General features: G+C 38.4%; 1 protein-coding gene across 1 annotated transcript; it reads right to left on the minus strand.

Annotated features, from left to right (window-relative positions):
- Positions 1–218: 218 nt before the first annotated feature.
- On the minus strand, positions 219–12800 carry LOC127104562 (uncharacterized). The gene is made up of 11 exons (XM_051041744.1): positions 12610–12800; positions 12270–12473; positions 11942–11996; positions 11531–11730; positions 11292–11413; positions 11034–11187; positions 10800–10869; positions 10386–10530; positions 2933–3218; positions 801–944; positions 219–590 (listed from the first exon to the last, which is right to left on the minus strand). Exons 2-11 carry the CDS (start codon positions 12438–12440, stop codon positions 219–221), a joined length of 1719 nt encoding a protein of 572 aa, XP_050897701.1. The 5' UTR covers positions 12441–12473; positions 12610–12800.
- Between the last annotated feature and the right edge of the window lie 1615 nt (positions 12801–14415).

The following is a 14415-nucleotide window of genomic DNA, read 5'->3' on the forward strand; positions in this document are numbered from 1 at the left end:
TTCAGATTGTTACCTGTCATATTAGTCTCCACAACATCTGAAGCAGCTTGCACCTTTTCACTAGCAAGATTGGTAGCAGATTCTGATGCTAATTCTTCTAGAACACCGGAAGCTTCAACTTCAGAAGCACCCTCAACATTCTTCAACCTAACTATAGCTTCATTAGCTTGAACTTCAGTAGTCTTCAGAACTTCTCCTGCAGTAGAAACTTGTTCCATCTAAGCTTCAGAAGTTGCAGGTTGTTCCTTTTCTTGATCCATCAGAGCATAGAAAATTAGTTGTACTCCCCTCTGAATGGCTCCTTGTACAACCTTTTGGTCTCCAGTATCTGCAACCTTTGTCTTCCTGACAAAAGGTACCTTGGTTTCCTCCTCATTCTCTTCCCCTTCCTCAGCAGACTCAGAAGGAAGAATCATCTTTCTTAACTTCCTCTTCTTCACAGGTGCTTTAGTGATGATAGAAGATGAAGATGACATCTGAGGAGTTTTTCCACTTCTTGTCTTAAAGGGCATCAAGACAATGGAAGAGACTACCTCTTCAATCTCCTTCTGAATCTCCTTCTGATGTACAATCTTCTTCTTATGAGGCTTCTAAACAATCTTCTGAGCATTAAAAGTAACCTATTTTATTTTCTTAGAAGGTCTGTATACGTAAGTTGGTTCTTTTGGTAAATCCTCATATGCAAAAACAATACCAGTTTATTTTATTTCCATCTCAATGTATTCTCTAATTACCTCGGGATTGTCATGCTTGGTAATTATTAGATAGTCCTAAAGATAAGAAGATTTTGAACTTCTGACTTTGAGAGGTTCTTTTGTTAACACCACTTCATTCTTCTTTAGAAGCTTCATGTTAGACAAAACTGAAGCAGAAAGAATGTTCTCATGAATGTCCTCCAGATCATCATGAGCAAAAGCATATCTCAGAGAGTCAATCAGACGACCCTGATAAAACAACTCAAACAGGAGTCTAACATAAGGTACATTATTATTTTTGTGATTCTTGCTCTCCTTGATAGCTTCACATAGATGATGAAAGATGTACCTAGGAAGATTTATATTCTCTTCATTGACCAAATACCAGATGAAGTGTCTATGATCCCAAGAGATTTAATTTGTGCTACCTTCTCTAAGGGTTAGACACCTAATGAGGATCTTGAACTGAAGCTTGTAAGGAGTCTTTATGTTCTTCACCTTTCCATAGTCTGAAGAGGAACATGCATTTTCTGATAGCTCAAATAACCTTGTCTTGATGACATCAGCTTCTGGACTGCTTTCCTTTGTGTTCATGGCGAACCTTACTATATTTGACACACCAAAAAGCTTGGCAATTATTTTCTAAGTGAAGGTAACATAAACACCCATCACATATGACCTTATTTCCACTTCCTAAAACTATTTTAGACCCATTTCCTTTCTACTACTCCCTTTCAAAGAGTCAGAGGTTGTTGAAAAGGTTTTTTTTCACTTGTGAATATCAAAGGAAATTAATCTTATTAAAAGCTTCAGAGGCTACTATTCATCAGAGGCTAGCTTATAGCTTCCGATCATAGTTGCTTATGATAATCATCAGACTCTGAATTCTCTAATCATATGCAAGCATAAAATTTCAAAATATTTTTAAAGTGCTTGACTCTGAGATAGAAGAAGATTCTTTGCAACTCAAATAGAAGTAGTATTATCACATTGAATTGTAATTCTACTTTCATAAATATGAAAGTCTTCTAATTGATATTAGAATATCAAAATTAGAAACTGTTGAGTAACAACAAGTAAATTTCATATCTTTCTTTGTGTAACTTCTAATATGCTAATGAGATTGTTTTTTAGGAACTACTTTGTTCCAACAATGCTCTTCTGATAACCATCATGAGTCTTTTCAGAGGCCACTTCAAATGGATGAGCTTCAAAGGTCGGTTAAGCATCTGAAGCACCATTTTTTGATTAATCAACTTCATTCTTCCCAGTACCACTAATCTTTTCTTATTGGTTTCTTCCAGACTCCACATTTTCTACCTCCTTCTGATTTAGGATTTGGAACATATGCTTTTCTTTTATTATATGTTGTATGCAACCATTGTTCTGGAATTTAAACTATAGATTTTTTCTTACCTTTTAGCATATATGCAACAAAGATAATCTCACTTTTGGTACCCATACTCTTATGGGTCTTTGAGGTTAGTTTTAACAAGATTCCTCTTATTTTGAGCCCTAGCTTTATAACAAGGCTTTGGATCATTCAAAAATTTAGATTTAAAATATTGTTGTCTTGAAGGAATCTTAGACTTAGGTTTTGGACCTTTTAGAACCTTGTAAATTGATGTATTAAGTTCTAGCTTCTTCAGAACTTTTGACTTTGAAGTCTCAAGTTCTTATTCTTTTAGAACCTTTGACTTAAAATCATTTGTTCTGATATCTTCAGAACTTTTGACCTTGAGGTCTCAGATTCTGATTTCTTCAGAACCTATGACTTTACAGTTATAGGTTCTGATTAGTTTAAAACCTTATCAATAGTAGCAGGTATAAAGTGAGAGTACATCCCTTTTTAGCATAGCTTAAAGAAGAAGGGTTTAATGGTTTAATCAAGGTTTCAGTCCTTAGATTAAAGGTTTTTGATGATAACCAAGACCTTCTCCTTTGCTTCTACTCACACCATAGATCATGGATGCAAACTTGGTTCTGTTGAAGCCAATTATAACAAACTGTTGAAGAGCCAGTTCATACTCATCAAGGGATTTTTCAGACATATCCATTACTAAAGAAATCTGATATCTTTCTAGTTTTTCAATCTTATTTTTAGAGAAATTTAATTCATATTTCATAAGACCATATTGCTTTTATATACTTTTCATATGTATGGATTTCTCCTTACATCTATCCATAAGATCTTTACATAAAGTAATCAAATCAGATTTAGAGAGTTTAGAGGATACCTGATCTGAATCCTCTGAATCTGAGTTAAGATCAGCTTCTAATTTTGTGTCTGAGAATGTTGAAGCCATCAAATCTATATTGGCTTCTTCTTCATTCTTTTCAATTTCTTCTTCATCATAAAGTTCATCCCAAGTTGCCACAAGAATTTTCTTGAACTTGCTTCTGAAGTTTTTCTTTCGGAAGCTTCCCCTTTTGGCTTTGTCCTTCTGAAACCTCGAACAATCAACTATAAAATGACCAGGCTTCTGATAGTTAAAGCATCCTTTCTGATCACCTTTGTTAACTCTGTGTCGCATCCGCGAAAAAACAACCGGCGAAGCTCAAACAAAAACACAACACAGAGCCGCCACTGCGCGTTATTTATCCCAAGATAGGGAAAGGAAACGCTCAGAGAAACCTGGAAAGGAAATGGTCTCGCGACCAAAGAGAAAGGGTAAGGGAGTCGGTTACGCAAGGGGAAGGTATTAGCACCCCTCACGTCCGTCGTACTCGACGGGATCCACGTTCTAGAATAAAGAATAGGTTGCTAAACATCACACACACACAGGGAACGCAGGTGGGGTTAGGAGAAGGGAGCTCGATAGGACATCGCGTCCTATGCCTACATATCTCGTCTGGAACGAGAATCAGAGCCACTGTAGTTCGGCTTACGCACGCCAAACAACCCAAAACGCACGAACAGATGGCAAACATGGAGTCCGACAACCACTCGATGGAATTACGTCAGCATCCGAACCAAAACGCATAAAACGGCAAACGAGGAGCCCGACAGCCAATCATTGGACTTACGTCGGCATCCGAGCCAAAGCACAGTCAGATAACAAGTAAACACACGCAAAAAAAGAAAAAGGTTGCCCGGAGTGGTCTCGCACGACCACCTGCCTACATACCTCGTCTGGAACAAGGATCAGGGCGATGTAGTTCCCCTGAAAGGGACTGAATTACTAGCCAGAAACCAGGGGAAGACACACTACCAGGGAGCTGGACTCGAGCCTAGTGTTGTCATGCATCGTTACCCTAAGTTCAGTTTTCTATCCTACTTGCATAAGCAAACTACTCCTATCCAGGAAAGAAGCAAGCATACAAGCATACAAAATAATTCAAGCATACATCAAATGAGAACAAGCATCTCAAACAGATATCCACATAGCACGCACTATAACCAAACAAGTGGGCTCACACAATAGGTTTGACTGCCTCAGCAAGTCATCTGTACGGGCTGTGTTTGCTCTTAACCTTGCCATTACGAGGCTAAGGTGAAGCAGATGAAAGGTGAAGTGAGGATCAGACCTCACAGCTCTTATCCCTGACCAGGGAGAGCTTCAGACAAGGGAGCGTGGGTCCAGAATGGAGGGACCCTTCTACACTCAATGACTCTGACTCGATTGTGCGACAGCACAGATCTTGGGTTTGTGCCCCAATGCATCAACACACAGCCGTGTGAGCAGAGGGACGACTCACAGAATAGTGGGGGATAGATTGCATATCCCTACCTTCCACCAATTGCCTTGATTAAGGACTTCACCTGCTTAGGCACTAAATTAAACAATCACAAGCATCGCCTCTTAAGGAGGACTTCAGACAGTTTGCCCGGCCAAATAACAGACCGGGTCTCCAGACTACATGAAGAATAGAAGTCCTACCTCAAGTGGTTTAAAAACCAAGCAGCAGCAAGCAAGTTCTTAAAGAACTGTAAGCAACTAAATGTACCTGAAAATAATCAAGTATCATCAGTACTCAGACAGACAAACATAAACAGCAAATGTTAATCAGTCAGACTATACAAACTAATGCACAACAAAGCAAGCTCCAAGCTCAAGCTCAAGCTTCATAACCTACAAAACCAAGTCATGTTAGTGTACAAACATCAACCAAACTCATTTGAATTAACTTGATTCAATCTCCATACACATTGCACCTTTTCATCCTGAAAAATCAATCAAATGTTAGAAACTAGACCACTAGGCCAAGCCTAGGGTCCAAAGGCAAGAAAAATTCCTAAACAGCAAGGTATATTCAACCAAACTCAAATTAATGTCAAACAAGAGCCAACACAATTAGTCCCATGTCCATATCATTCATCATGTTCATTTTATGCACAAAACAAATCAAACTAGTTCAAATGGAACACCAAACATCCAAACAGACCTATTGCATTCAAATCCATATCAAAACAATTCCAAAAATCCCCAAATAATTTACACCTAAACAGGACATAATCAAGGTCCAGCATGTCAAATTTTAGCTTAATTGGACAAAGGAAACCATGTCAATGAAAATCAACAAAAACAGACACAATTATATGAGCCAAATCACAACATCAACACATGCATTCACTTCAAAAATTCATAATTCAATGAAAACAATAAAGAAATGACTGGGACCAAACGCATTATGTTCTATCATGTGTCTACAACAACCATACCAAATTTCATGATTATCCAATACCATATGAGCATTTCACATCCAAATTACAAACATGTACCACATGGACTTGCATATTTGACCAACAGAGATGAAAAATAGCAATCAAATTGAAAATGCCACATAAAATTCCACAAAAATTCACATAGCTTCTTAACATGTTAATGAACAATCATGCAAAATTTCATATCATTCTAACAAGCCTAAGCCATTCAAATAAATCCAGCAAGTTGACATAATGAGGTGTGACACAAATTGTCACACCTAGATTCCAAAATTCATAACTCAAACACCAGGAATCCAAAATTCATGAAATTTACATGTAAATAAACATCAGCCAGTATACAATTACCACAAAAAATTTCAAGCATTTCTTTGTAACCATGAGAATTTCACAATGGATATGGCAAAGTGTACCAAAATATATCACATGTTAAACAACCCTAAGTCAAACACAATTTCTACCAAGCACAACTTCAATCAATAGGTCAATAAAATTCTACAGTCAATTAGGAAGTCAACAAAAAAAACCACATATTTTTCTGATTTTTAAATTATTTTTTATGAATTTTTTAAAGTGTTTATGAATTTTTAAGAATTTTTCAGAATTATTATAATTAAATGGATTTCATTAATGGCATTTTCGTAATAACAGCAACAGTAACGCGGGAAACGTGTTATTCAAATTTTCAAACAGGATTTTGGATCCAACACGATTTATTTCCAGGAATTTCGTCTTCTTCATCCAGCAAGGCCAAGAACACATGAACATTGAATCATCACCAAAATGCACAATCAAATATCCGTTAGAACGGTCTAAGTCTCAGGATCCTAAATATCACTATGATTCATCCTAAATGTTCATATATTTTGTGAATCGAAGGAGTTAGGGTTTGATGTTCCAACTTTGAATCAAGATTATGAGAGCTACAGTTATCCATTCGCAAAACCAATCACATCACTGGATTCTACACTCAACAAACTATAGAACGCATATAACCAATTGAAGAAACATGAAATTCGAATTCTGACCTTAATCTTGAAGACAATGTTGATTTTGGTGTTTCACGGCTTGTAGGTCCAAAACAGATACAGAGCAAGCTTCAAGGAGGTGAATGATAGGCTCAGGTTCGATCGATTCCACTCCTAGTGCACGAGATCTTGATTTGCCATGAATGATGCAATCTTGCACAGCTGCGAATGGAAGCTCCTTTCAATCCAAACTTCAAAAACAGCTGGAGATGAGGATGATTGAAGATCAATGCAAAAAGAATTTCGCAATTTGAGCAAGAATTGAGGAAATTCTTGTCAATTTTTGGTTTTGGTGTTCTTGAGAATTTGAGAGAATGTGATGAGTTTTTGGATCTGATTTGGTGAAATGTGAATTCTGTTATGATTTAGATGTGATTAGGATTATATACTCAAGCTTAATCCATGTTTAATCACACTAATTAATCAATTGGAATGATTAGTGAAAATGTCATTTTCACACCAAGGGAAAAAATGTAACTTCATATGCCAGCTCATTGCCAGCTCATGGACAGCTCACACACTCTCAAAATGACATGTGTGAGCTGTTGCAACTTGGCTTATGCTCATTGGATGTGTATTTTGGAAATTCCACATGTGATGGCTATGTATTCAATTATTCAAGTTCATTTCAAAAGCCATTTTCCAAACCATGAAGCCTTAGCATGTTATGAATATTTCAACAAGTTTCAAATGCCATTTGTGAAGTGTTGCAAAAATCCCCACTCAAAAATTCCAATTATTTCACAAGTTGGACAATTTTGCCCCTGGTTCATTTAACTGTCCAGTTGAAATTTGACTTTTTGCATTGACCATTTTTGAAGAAATCCAATTATGCACCATGAAAGTACATGTCAAATGGAGTTTGTGCATATAAAGAACATTCAATTTGGACACTCCATGTGGAAGTTATGGCCTCCTGATTATGGGTCATTTTTTGAAATTCACTGGACCATAACTTGACAACCATACATGGGATTTTCAAGTTCTTGGACTTTTTGGAAAGGTGAGAACAAGATCTACAACTTTCATGTTGAACAATTTTTCATTTGAAGCTTCCTTGGACACGTGGTCTTGAGGTCAAAACCTTTCCATTTTTGGAAACTTCTATTACAAGTCACCTTCTATTTTTGGCAATTCTTGTCCTGACTTGATTTTCTCCATTCTTAAGCTTTGAAAAGTCAAATAACACTTGTTCCAACATGAATGAAGTGTATCCAACTCATTTCCACCTCCAAATCCATCAGATCATGTACAGTTGACCACAGTTGACTTTTCCACTGGTAGATGAATTTGACCATGCATAGATCAATCTGAGCTCCAATTTTCTGATGAAATGGCTCAAGGGTGAAACCCTAGCCTCAATAAGCACAATATAATCATATAATAAACCCCACAACCATCATAGGCCTCATCTCCTGATTATGCCCTGACTGGCCCAATGCAACTGATTAGGGTTGACCAGTGGTCAAAACCCTAATCTTAAGGAATCTGCTTCAACACTTGATGACATCCAACCCTGATGATGATGATGTATCATTGCAATCAAGATGAAGACCAATATCCTTTGAGAATCACAAAACCCTAATTCCAGCCCAATCCTCAGATGGCCAATGATCAGTCAATAAAACCCTAGGCTGCTTCCCTGACTTCCTCATTTTCTGATCAAGACTGGGGAGGATGACTTGCATAATGTAACCACATGATATGCAATATGTAATGCCTAATGACCTAAAAATGATATGCAATATATGCTAAGCTAGTCCCAAGAGAGGAGGGCAAATTTTGAGGTGTTACAACTGCCCCTATTCAATCCACTGTGAACCTGTCGATACGAATAGCCTCGGCTTTCGGATGATCAGGATGAAGAGTGATTGAATACCAAGAACAGACGAACAATTTGCACTCTGATGGGATATAATTAACAGCGCCTGTCAGCATCGGCGAAGAAACAAACTCGAAAAACGTCGACCCGGATACCAAAATAAATGGTAATGCAGGGATAACCATGGTATGAATACCGCACATCCGCTCGGGATTGTTATTCTCTCTTCTTTTTAAGCTTTTCTTGAACCCCAAAACTTTTCTTATTGCGCAAACGATCCTCAGATCTCTGCATTTGAACCCCAGAAAATGCTTCAGCACTCCTTTTTGCCAAGATAATGAACCCCATTCTCCAATTTGAACCCCAGTCGCCTGACGATAACTCGCGATCGCCAATATGAACCCCGTTCTCTAGAAAAATGCCGCAACATCTCCTTTTCTCCATTTGAACCCCATCTCCAGAAAATGCCTCAACATCTTCTTTTCTCCGTTTGAACCCCGCTCTCCAATCTCTTGTGATAATTCCGCTGGCAACGCCGGAAATAACACCAAACCACTCTGAGGGCGACATGTCAGAGGGTAAACCTTCACAAAGGAAGGTAGCATGTGTATCTCTTCCTCAGAAGACACCTATAACGACCTCCATTGGCCTCGGCCAGAGTCTAAGGTAACACATGAACAGAAGCTAATCCTAAGGACCTCATCCCGGATATAATCTTCAACTCCATCTCCATTTGAACCCCAGAAAATACCTCAGTATCTCCTTTTCTCCATTTGAACCCCGTTCTCCAGAAAACGTATCCACATTTCCTTTTCTCCATTTGAACCCCGGAATCGCGCTGATCGCGTAACGTCCTTTGATTTCGTTTCCATCTCCGCCCGACGGAAAAAATTCCTCCAGTATTGCACTACTAGGGAACATTGCTGATCTGACGTCATGATGCCAAACTCCTCAGAGTAACATCTTCACCACTCAGCGAAACAGAACTTCAAGCGGTAACCACGGCTTGAGTTGCGCTGATCGCGTCATACTTCCATCTCCGCACGACGGAAACAAACTCCTCCAGTATCGCACTACTGGGGAAATACCTTTGATCAAATCATGAGGCAAAACTCCCTGGAGTAACACCTTCGCTGTCTGGCAAACCACTTCTCAAACGGTAACCACGGCTTGAGACTAGCTTATGCTTGCAATGATGCATGATTGATTTTTTTTCTGCGTAATGCTCCATACTTATGGAAATGCTACGCGATTATTTATTTTTCTATGCAATATGCCATGCTATTTTTTCATGATAAATGCATAAAAAGAAATATCCCCCTCAAGAGACTCTTCTGGGGAGTACGAGACACTCTGTTGAGGAACTCGTCACCGCTCGGACTTCCACCATGCTGGGGAATCACTGTTGCTGGGGATAAGGCAAACCTTGCCGGGGAAGAACCACTACAACAAACAAGACCTTAGACAGCGCTTTTTTTAGCCTTAGACAGCGCTTTAAAGCGCTGTCTAAACCTCCGCTGCTAAAGGTTTAGACAGCGCTTTTTTAAATCTTAAAAGCGCTGTCTAAGCCCCCCCCCCCCCCTTAGACAGCGCTTTGGCCAAAAGCGCTTTATAAGACCCTCTTATTTTAAATTTTTTAGGTATACCTTAGACAGCGCTTTTGAAAAGCGCTGTCTAAGCCCCACCCCCTTAGACAGCGCTTTGGCCAAAAGCGCTTTCTAAGACCCTCCTATTTTATTTTTTTTAGGTATACCTTAGACAGCGCTTTTCAAAAAGCGCTGTCTAAGCCCCCCCCTTAGACAGCGCTTTTTACAAAAGCGCTGTCTAAGGTATACGAAAATTTTTGAAGCTTTTGTTTTAAACCACATTTTTTCCAGGTTTATAAACCAGAATTTCTACCTGTTTTCAACCAGATTTTGACAGACAATTATCACATTTTATATATGCCATTTTGGCCTTTTTTCTACCAATTTTTGGCTAACAAATATATATATATATACCAATTCAAACCAATTTTGCCTTAAATGTATCAAAATATATACAAATTTATGTACACATTTACAAGTCATTACATATACTACAAATGTACACATTAATTACACAAATTTATGAACAAACATTGAGCTCTATCATGAATTGACACCACTCCTCTTTGATTTCGTCCACTTGATCCTTTGTATAAAATGCACACTTGAATTCCATCATCAGTCCAGTACTTCCATACATCACCGAAGTGCCCTGGTCTCTCCTCCCAAGGTCCAACTGAAGCTTTCCATCGAAATGCATTTCTTAAAGCCTCGCCTTCGACAAAACAACCACCTGATGCAATGTAGTGTAAATCAGCATTGCAAAAAGTTATTTGATCGGTAATTCGATTGCTTATACACAAATGAGAAGAGTGAACTGGAATACAAGATTACTAAATAATGCTTATTTTAAACTACGATATATACCGAAGAATTAAAGGTACAAATCATAGATTTTTTTTTAATTCTTTATGCTTCATTAATAAATAAATATAAGAAACATGCCAAATCACAGTTCCAAACACATAGAAAGTAATTTGATGAAGATCATTTTATGCATACCTGGAAATCTGATAAAACTTGGTTTCATATCTAGCAGCATTTGAAAAAGATCACTTCGGAAACCATGTCCCTGCGCCAAGTCAATGACAAATATCTCATTAATAGGGTGAGAGGAGAAAAATACAGTATTACTAACATTGGCATCAGATATCTAAATTTATATAAATGTTATCGCAATTTCAGGATGTAGGCTAAATTGAAGTTGGTCCAACCATATCAGACACTTGGTCCAACCTTATATGTGTCCACTGGCATAGCAGACACTTGGTCCAACCATATTACACCCTTTGCAGTTGTCGTTAATTGAAGTCTCGAGTTTCGACTCGTTGCCTTGGCCTCCAATACAGCCTCAACCTTGGTCCAGTTTGAAAAATCAGATGCAGAACCCCTGCAAGGTTAAGATATCAGTATCATTAATAGATGGAAAAAATGATCTTCGGGATTAAAACTTTTATTCGTCAAGTCTCTACAGCACATAAAAATAGAGCTCACGTGATCACGGTTGAAGCGAGGTTTCCCACGCCGTTAGGTCCAGTGAACGAAACTGCTAGATTAAGTGGCCCAGTTGAACGAGCATAGAAAACAACTTTATATTTCTTCCCTTGCTCAATATTCTGAAAATAGTACTAGCTGAATCAGCCACTAAGGAATAAAAATAACTCGTAATGAAAGTAATCATATAAGGATCTGATTTAACATCAAATTGATGCAAGGGCATGAACTAGTCTTACCATGCCCCAGAAGCCAGGGTTATAAACGCCAACACCATCAGCGGGGCAGGTATTGTCGCATAACACCTCTAATCGGAATGCAATCTTGTTACGTTCAAAGATAGACGTACGATCCGTTTCAACATTAATATTCGTTTCATTTCCAATAATTGACCAAGGATCAATATTTGAAGGAGTGTTGGGGCCCCCAGCTTCAAATCCTGAAACAAGAATTCTCGATGTTTTAATTATACTGGAAAACAGTAACATATTCGAACAGAATCTCCTTAAGAAAGGGTCGATAAAGACACCGCAAGCCTCTCCTTTAATCCATTAGGCACCAAAACATAAATTGGACAAAAAATTCAAATATCGCGGAAACCTTCTAGTGCAAGTTTTGCCATTTAAAATTTTACAGAATACAAAAATGACCTCGGTTGCTCACAAGCTCAGCCCACAGTCCACCAGCTCCAGCATGATTGATTTCCTATATCCGAAATTCAAGAACTTCGTCATTTTCTATTATGTTAACTACGACGCATTGCCGATTCAAGTACAACAAACAAACATGTCTATAATTAAAGCGAAACACTATTTTCCCATTTCTATTCCTCAAAGTCTGTTCTTAATTTTGCTTCTAATCTCCACTTTCTGAGGTGAATGAATGGCTGAGTTAAAATGTTATGATTCAATTTTTATCAGCTTATTTTAAAATCAATTATTTATAATGATCATGATACTAAACAATTCTGATCCTGACCTCAAAGAATAATCCAAAAAGAGTATCTGGTATTCTCCTACCAGAAGCCTGAGAAGCATCTACAACAAGTGTTGCAGCATTAAGATCAGCATGCACTTTGGCATCAAAGCATTGAACCAAAAGACAAACCAGTATGAAGACTTGGATCATAAAAACACGGCATGAACCCATTTTTTGTATGTTCACAACATTCAACCAACCTATCTGCACTCACAGCAACAAAACATAATAAAAAAACAAAAACAGTTAGTTATATATCAGAAAAACAAAAATTAATGTAATTAGGTTTGTACAAAAAAAGGAAACATATGTAACAAGTTAAGTATGATTAGAAACTCACATGATAGGTGTGTTGTGTATGATATTGGGTGAAAGGGTGAGGGATTTTATAGAGAAAAAAAGGTTGAATGATGGAAGAGAATAAGAAGAGTGATGTTGGTATTGGATTTGGGTTGAAGGGTTTGTTGGAAATGCGAAGTGAATTGTGAGTGAATGAATGGAAAGAATGATGAATGGGTTTGTTTTACTTTTAAGATTTTCTTTTGTTTGTGTTTGTGTGAGAAGTGAGTGGGACCTGCTTCTGTTTTGTTTTTGCCGTCTGGTTGGTTTTGACGCAATCTCAATTGCTGCGTGTCACTAAACAAAACAAGATAAGCTATATTTTGTTTGCGAAATCTTATCCAACTTCAACAAAGGCAATGATCCTGCTGCTAAAAGTGGCAACAGTTCAGAAGATGCTGTGTACCTGAATTCAGTTTGAAAATCATAGAAACAATTAGTACTTCTATCAAGACTCACAAATACAAGACATTTCGAGTTAGTTACATCACTGCCAATAACACCTTCATTTCTATGCAAAATCCTCTTACGTTTAAACTATTATTATAATTGTAATACTAGGATTAATATAACACATAAACTCAAAACTTGCAAAAGGATTAAAACTTACAGCAGCACCCAATTCCCATTGAGAAGGTCAGGTTCCTCAACCGGAGCGGGGGTGGGATTAGCAGCTTCCAATTGAGCCACAAACTCGGACACCTCAGCTCGAACCTCTGACCGAGCTCGGAACCCGAGCTCAGTCCCGTACACAGTGTCAACAAGAGAACGCTTCAGCCCCTCAAGATTTTCATCAACTCCATCCTCCGCCTCCGCCTCCGGCGAAGCTTCGGCAGCGAAAGTTGGAGTTCCATTCCCGGCGTCGTTATAGCTTCCGGCTCCAGCTGCCGCTCCTTTTCCCCATTCATCCTCGTCCTTGGGAGGATCCGAATCTGGAAGCTTGAAATATGTGAACGGTTTGGTTTCGGGCTCAGACCCCTCGCCCCACTCGTCGGAGATACATACATCACATGTCAATCAAGGTGAACAAAGGAAAATATCTTAGTAGCACACTTCATGTTCCATGCTCCACCCTTGATCTTATGTCTTCCATGTTTCAATCCATCACCATATTAGCATGCTCACATCATGACCATGACTCCAAAACATAAATCGCATCCCTGTACCAAATGCCCTGCTGTCCATAGCCAAATACCCTCAATTCTGCAATGCATCACTCATTCCAACCAACCTTCACCATATTGCCATCACCAAATTTACAACAATGCATTCCAAAACATGCACAAACATCAAGCAAGGCAGGTCAACATACAAACCTGCAACAGACCTTCACAATTCAACCATGCATCAATTCAATTTCAGCCGCATCAAACTAGAACAAACCTGCAAAGTTCAGTGCAATTTCATATGAACAAACACACTTTCAATCCAATTCCATCAAGCTGCAAAAAGCCATAGCAAGCAAGCATCAATCCATGAGCACCCTGCACCAATTCAACTGTTGCAGCAAAACCCAACAAATACAAACAATTCCAAAAATACCTAACAACTTCATACCTGCAAGAAGACCAAGCATCCAATGCAACCTAACCATGTGCATATAAATGGACATAAAACTTGCAACAAATTCCAAACCATGCAACCAAAACCAACAGCAGTCCAAGTCAACAACAACAAGTCCAAGGCATCATAGCATTCACGCATTTGAAGCATAACTGCAGCAGTCTTGCAGAATTGGAGGCCAAGAAACCACCATCAACATAGCAGTTACAAAAGCTCATCCTTGTACCTGCAACAATCTAACAAC

The sequence above is a fragment of the Lathyrus oleraceus genome, chromosome 7 (assembly GCF_024323335.1).
Source record: "Lathyrus oleraceus cultivar Zhongwan6 chromosome 7, CAAS_Psat_ZW6_1.0, whole genome shotgun sequence".
Lineage (NCBI taxonomy): Eukaryota > Viridiplantae > Streptophyta > Magnoliopsida > Fabales > Fabaceae > Lathyrus > Lathyrus oleraceus.